The 6,185-nt window shown below is 52.5% G+C and overlaps 1 protein-coding gene across 1 annotated transcript; it reads left to right on the top strand.

Moving 5' to 3' along the window:
• The first annotated feature begins 3,434 nt into the window (after positions 1-3,434).
• Positions 3,435-4,867, top strand: LOC120227453 (cadherin-1-like). The gene is made up of 3 exons (XM_039225593.1): positions 3,435-3,562; positions 3,749-3,885; positions 4,761-4,867. Exons 1-3 carry the CDS (start codon positions 3,453-3,455, stop codon positions 4,859-4,861), a joined length of 348 nt encoding a protein of 115 aa, XP_039081524.1. The 5' UTR covers positions 3,435-3,452; the 3' UTR covers positions 4,862-4,867.
• The last annotated feature ends 1,318 nt before the right edge of the window (positions 4,868-6,185 follow it).

Genomic DNA, 6,185 nt, shown 5'->3' with positions numbered 1-6,185 from the left:
CATTTACAGGCTGGAATTGGAACCGTCTGATCTCTGAGAGCACACTGTCTCTGCTCTGGGAAATGTATCTGAAAAATAATTGAGTTAATTCTTTTGAACCCATTGCTGGGTTATTCATTTATTACATAACTGAAATGTAGAGGCAGCTGCAGACATTACCGTATCGTCCACACAGTCCCGAGCAATAAACCCAGGGTCACTCTCGAGGTGACTGGGGCTGGAGTCGGGGCCCCCCGAGCCTGGCAGGTGTTCGAGCAGAGCCCTCCAACAGTCTCACGTGCCAGACTTAAGACAGAGAAACTTGCTCCCCATGGAGACTGAGTCAGAAGGGAACTGAGGGAGGTGCAGGGGACAGGCTGGAGTAGCCACTCAGGGTCCAACTTCTCACTTGGCTCCTGAGCCTGCAGGGCCCATGGCCACAGCTGAGAACTGAGGAGCTTCTCACAGTGGCTGCAACCTAAGAACAGAGCCTGGAATGTCTGCACTTGGCCATGGGGACATATCCTCCTCAGCTGATGCACACTTTGGGATCCGAGCTTCAGGAGCCTAGGAGATATGGTTTCAGCTTTGCAGCCCCTTCAGTACAGAAAGTAGGCATTGAGCTGTTAGAAGCCCCACTGCCGACACGCACATCCAGAGCAGTGAACAGGGCCTTTGCAGGTGCCCCCCATTGTCGCTCAGGCCGACAGACATCTGCTTTAAGAAAAGACCCCTCCACTGTGGCCCATCTTGCTTCAGAGCAGCAGATTCCCTGAGGCTGGCACAGGCTGTTTCCCAAGTCCCCACGCAGGTATCAGGACTGAGTGCCTATGTCCCCTCTCGTGCAGTACACGGGCCAGGTGTTTGAGAACAAGGTGGATGCAGGGATAGTGAGACTGAAGGTGAAGGAAGCAGATGCCCCAGGCTCTCCGGCGTGGAAGGCAGTGTTTTCCATCCTGAACGACAGAGCAGGCCTCTTCACTGTCACCACGGACCCAGAGACCAACAATGGCCTTTTGAAAACAGCCAAGGTAGGTGTGAGTTCTAAGGAGATGGCCGCCATGATCAGTTGGCTCTGTCCACCCTGGACGAAGACAGGAGCAGACAGCACACTCCTCACACCGGGAAGGCAGCTTCCCAGTGAGGGCTTTCTGCTGCGACGAGGGGTCCTCCCCAGCCCTTGCATCAGGACGGCCATGCCATCACCCGGGACCTCAGAAGTGCCGCCTCATTAACAGCTTCTTCCCAGAAAAACACTCACCTGGGATGTTTTCAGAGAGCTAAGCTGGGACAGGAGTCTTCGTTTGGGGTCCTCCAAAAGCAGGAGGGGCCCTAGAAGCGCTGATGAGCGGTAAGTGGGATAGGAAGTGGGGAGAGAGCGGGAGCCTCAAGAACAAAGGGGCTCAGGCCTCCAGGGTCCTTCTGAGCAAAGCCTTGTTGTTGTCTCATCTGAGACATTTGTCTGCTTAGAACTGTTGCTTTACCCCTACAGGCAGGAAGCCAGGTCCCCAGAGCCACAGCGGTCTTCAGAGTGGGCAGAGGGGCCTGGAACCATCTGCTCCCCATTCCTCCGAACAAACTGAAGATAAACGATCAAAAAGAGAGAGAAAAACAAAAAGATAGGGAGACACCTGGGTGGCTCAGTCAGTTAAGTGTCAGATTCTTGATCTCAGCTCAGGTAATGAACTCATGGTTGGAGAGTTCAAGCCCCACATTGGGCTCCTTGCTGGCATTCCGGAGCCTGCTCGGGACTCTCTCTCTGCCTCTCTCTCTCTCAAACATAAAAAAAGAAATATTAAAAAAAACAAGAAGGAAGATAAGGAGTCACAGGGGAGAGGACAATTTTAGGAACTTCCGCTTGGCTGAGGAGTGATTGAGGAGGGAGTAGGCATTAACTGCTCTTTGTTCCAGAATACCAGGACACCTAGAATGAACGTGGAAAAGGCCAAAGGCAGCATCTAGACAAGCCTGGGGGACAGAAGGGCTAAAAACCAAGAACTCCACCAAGGACGGGCCCCAGAACATTTACCTATCGACCTGCATCAAACCAGAGTATGTGCCAGGGGTGGCGAATTGACCCTTAGGAATAACTACATGCCTTGTGGGTGGGGCTGAATCCAGTCCAATGCGCCCAATCCCAGCTGAGTCCTGGCCCAACCATCTGGGGACTCTTCCAGATAATTCTGCTCAAGGCCCACCAGTCATGTTGTCCCCGTGCAGGATAATTAAACAGAGAGCAAACACAGGGGGCTCAATAAGTGCCACGGGCTGTGTATGTACTCACACACTCAGTACTCACTCCAGCAGGGAAGTGCTGCTATTATGGACACTTGATGATGGGGAAACCGGTGTACAGAGAAGCGAGGTCACCTGCTTGGGCTGCACAGTAAGTGGCAGGGCCAAAACCCTAGCCACAGGCCACCTCTTCACTGCTATGTTAGGTGCTAAGTTAACACCAGCTCAGCCCAGAGGACTCTCTGCCACGGCCACTTCGGCCCTGCCAGTCGGCCTCGGGTCAGGTCACGCTTGGCCAGGGGGAATTCTGCGATTCATGGTTAGGATGACGTGCATGCTGAGGCAGGGGCCGGGCCTTCTTCCCCAGTGCACTCACACTGCTGGGCACACGTGGCCGTCAGGGACTTCTTGCTCTGGACCCACCTGGGGGCGCGTGGAGATATGAAGCCTCCACCACAGCTCTTTGAGGTGGGAACTGGACTACGAGCCTCAGAAAGGGGAGCTTTCTGGGCTGCTCCTTATACTAGTCACTGTTGCAACATAACAAATCACCCCACGCACAACTCAGTGGCTTAAAAATGGAATCGTTTTTTACCTCCATGAGTCAGGGACTCAGGAAAGACTCCGTGAGGTGATTCTGGCTCAGAGTCTCTCCTGCAGTTGTGGCCAGATGGTGGCCACGGCTAGAGGCCAGGGGCTCAACTGAGCCTCCAGACGGTGACCTCAGGGCTCTCTGACTTGCATGCTTCATGCAAGGGAGGGGGCACCTTGTCTTTGATGACAAAGTCTGGGAAGTCAGAATGCGTGACACTGGCAACATGCAATAGTAGAAACCATGACGAAAGCCTGCTGGGTCCACGGAGTGGGATGTGGCCCTGCCTCTGGGTGAGGGAGCTCACAGGCCACATTTTAGAAAAGCATGCGCAAAGGGTGATGTTCTGTGGCCATCTTTGGAACACAGCCTGCCATGCAAGCTGTGACCTCCCCTCAAGACAGGCAGAGGGTAATAAGCCAGGGCCACACTCTCTTGCAGGCCCACAAAAGGGAGGCCTACTGGGCCGAGTCCCCTGACCGCCCTCTGCTCTGTTCTTCAGGGCTTGGGTTTTGAGACCACCCAGCAGAACACCCTCTACGTGACAGTGGTGAACGCAGTGACCTTGGCATCTCTCTTCACCTCTACGGCCACGGTCACCGTGGACGTGATGGACGTGAATGAGGCCCCTGTCTTTGTACCCCTGATGAAGACGGTGCAACTGCCCAAGGACCTCGGTGTGGGCCAGGAAATAACATCATACAGGGCCCAGGACCCAGACACCTTCCACTCTCAGGAAAGCAGGCAGGACTGGAGGTGTGGTTTGGTGCTGCTGCTGGGCCTGCTCAAGGCACCCGGGGTTGAAATCGAGCCACGTGCCTGGAGAGCTGGCCAGAGGAAATACTTAAATTTGTCAGCACCCAGTTGTTCTTTATGCCCCGGGAGGGTGGTTGGGCGACACATTGCCCCAGCCCTGTAAGAATGAGGGTTTATCCCTTTCAGGTACCAGATATGGCATGACCCCAGCCATCAGCTGGACCTCAGCCCAGAAACAGGCGTCATTTCCACTCGAGCCAGTCTGCAAAAGGACAGCATGGAGAGGCGCACATTTTCGGCTGTGGTCATAGCCGTGGACAATGGTAGGGGCTTAGATGTTTCATCTCTGGGCCACACCCCTCTACTGATGTTATGCTCTGATGCATGTTGTGCTCCACCTTGTGGCTGAGCTGTGTGTACGGTATCTCAACACCTCTTTAGCAGAAACTGACGAGGAGGGACCGTGTTCTCTTACCTGTTTTACTCATGAAAACACAGGATTGAGGAGTGTAAATGATCTGCCCAGCATCCCAGGGGGCAAGTACAGGCTTGAGCCAGGCTGTCCAGGCTTCTGAGCAGAATCACTCAGGGGGTCCAGCCCAGCTGCTGTACTACAGCAAAGGTGACTGTGGGCGCAGCAGCACCTGCACTGGGAGCAGAGGAGCAGGATCCGCCTCCAGATGCCCTAAGGGACAAAGTGCACACGTACAATCCCATGTCACACACACCTTCTACAAATACCCATTCGCACGCTCACACATGCACACTCATTCATACAGATCACAGTAAAACATTCATTCGTGCATACTCCCACATACTAACATCCGTGCACCCTCACAAGCTCATCTGTGTGCACGCACGCATCATACACATTCACACGAATTGTCACACTCACACACACATTCTCATAAGACCCTGCTCGGGTCACGTTGCCTGTGGCCAACAGCACCTGGCAAGCTACACCCATACATGGTGGTGCTGAGGGCCCAGTGAGTATTCAGGGTTCCATGGAGAAGCTGTTTGGAGTTAGATTAGAGACGGGATAAATGGTAAGATCAAGCAGCACCTTTTCAGGCTGGCTCAGTCAGCCGGTGAGAGAGCTGGGGGGACAGCAGACCTCACGAGACAGCTTTTAAGTTGGGGGAAATGTAACAGCTCACAATTGTAGGGTCTGATCTCCTGTCTCCTTCCCCCTTAGGACAACCTCCAGCCACGGGGACCGGGACCCTTCTCCTCACTTTCTCTCATACAGACTGCCCAGGAGTAGACTCACAGTGCCTTTCCATCTGCCAGAGGTGACCAGAGCCTGAGGCTGTAAGTATGGGTCACCAGGGTCTTTCACCTAACACTTGCCCTTCCTGGTTCCCCATGGATTGTAAAGATGACCTCCCAGATGGGTATCCAGCCTTGTCGCCCAGATCAGCAAGGCACAGTGTACAGCAATTCAGACTGTGCAATGACGACATGTTACATCTCACACTGCGAATGTTATAACTTTATTTGAATCCAAAGATGAGCCATTTCAATATTTATTATGACAATTTTCTGGTATTTAAGGGCCTTGATGAAGCACCTTATTCTAATTTGCTTATGGGTGCCACAAGAGACTTTGTCATCTTCTCATAGGGAAGTTTCCAGAGTATGCAATGTCCCCCTGATAATCTTGGTTCTCAGACAGGGCTGGGTGCCAGGAGGCCAGTCAGGGGCTGAGGGTCTCAAGTGACTTGTGGGAAGGGCAAGGACCCTAGACACTGCAGTTCCTCTCTGCCTGGGTGGGGGCAGGACGGGGAAGTGGCCCTGGTGAGGCCCTGGAAGGAAATGTGACAAATCCCTCCTCCCCCACCCTCTCGCCTGGCCACTAAGTTCTCTCTTGGAGCAAAGAGTGTCAGGTGTCTAGAAAGGGAGTTACAGGGCACATCCCCGAAATAGGTTTCATTGTCGCTCTTTAGTTTACTTATGGCAGTTGAGACTCCTTAAAAATTCTAAGAGCACAAAAATAAAAAATCTAAGAGTTCAAGAAAGGCTAAAGAGCAAAAATAAGTAACCCCGTCCACAACTGCTTGTCCCAGAGTCCCAGAGTTGGTCACTGGTCTAAGTCTTCTGGCATCATACCAGAAAATACTCTAGTTCATAGCCTCTCTGTGCCTCCTCTATAAAATGGGGTTAATAATACCTGTATCATAAGGCTGTGAGGAGTAAGTGAGCAAATTTTTTTAATGTCGTTGAACCTCTATACACATTCGGAGCATAAACCCATAGATGCCTCCCCCTTTCCACACCCTGTGTTACTCAAGCCTTGCCGCCAGCCGCTGCTGCAGGCCGCTGTTACACACAGATGGGCCTCATTCTCTTCAATGGGCTGCGGAGCATGACGGTCCCTAACACAGCTCATTTATTTAATTGTCCCCAGCGGAGACAGTCTGCTTGTTTCTCATGCATCGTACCCACGGGTGTTTGCAAAAACAGGTGTGACCATCTCTTTGGGGTTATCTCCGGTAAACATAAATCCCAGCCAAACCTCATGTGTTTACATCTCAAATAGGTATTTCCTTTTTTTATTTAAAAAAAATTGTTTTAAATTTTTGAGCGAGAGAGAAAGAGCGTGAGTGGGGGAGGGTCAGAG

Source organism: Hyaena hyaena, unplaced genomic scaffold (genome assembly GCF_003009895.1).
Source record: "Hyaena hyaena isolate Hyena2069 unplaced genomic scaffold, ASM300989v1 scaffold_1, whole genome shotgun sequence".
NCBI lineage: Eukaryota > Metazoa > Chordata > Mammalia > Carnivora > Hyaenidae > Hyaena > Hyaena hyaena.
The sequence above is the reverse complement of the archived record's forward strand: the minus strand, read 5'-3'. Positions and strand labels throughout refer to the sequence as shown.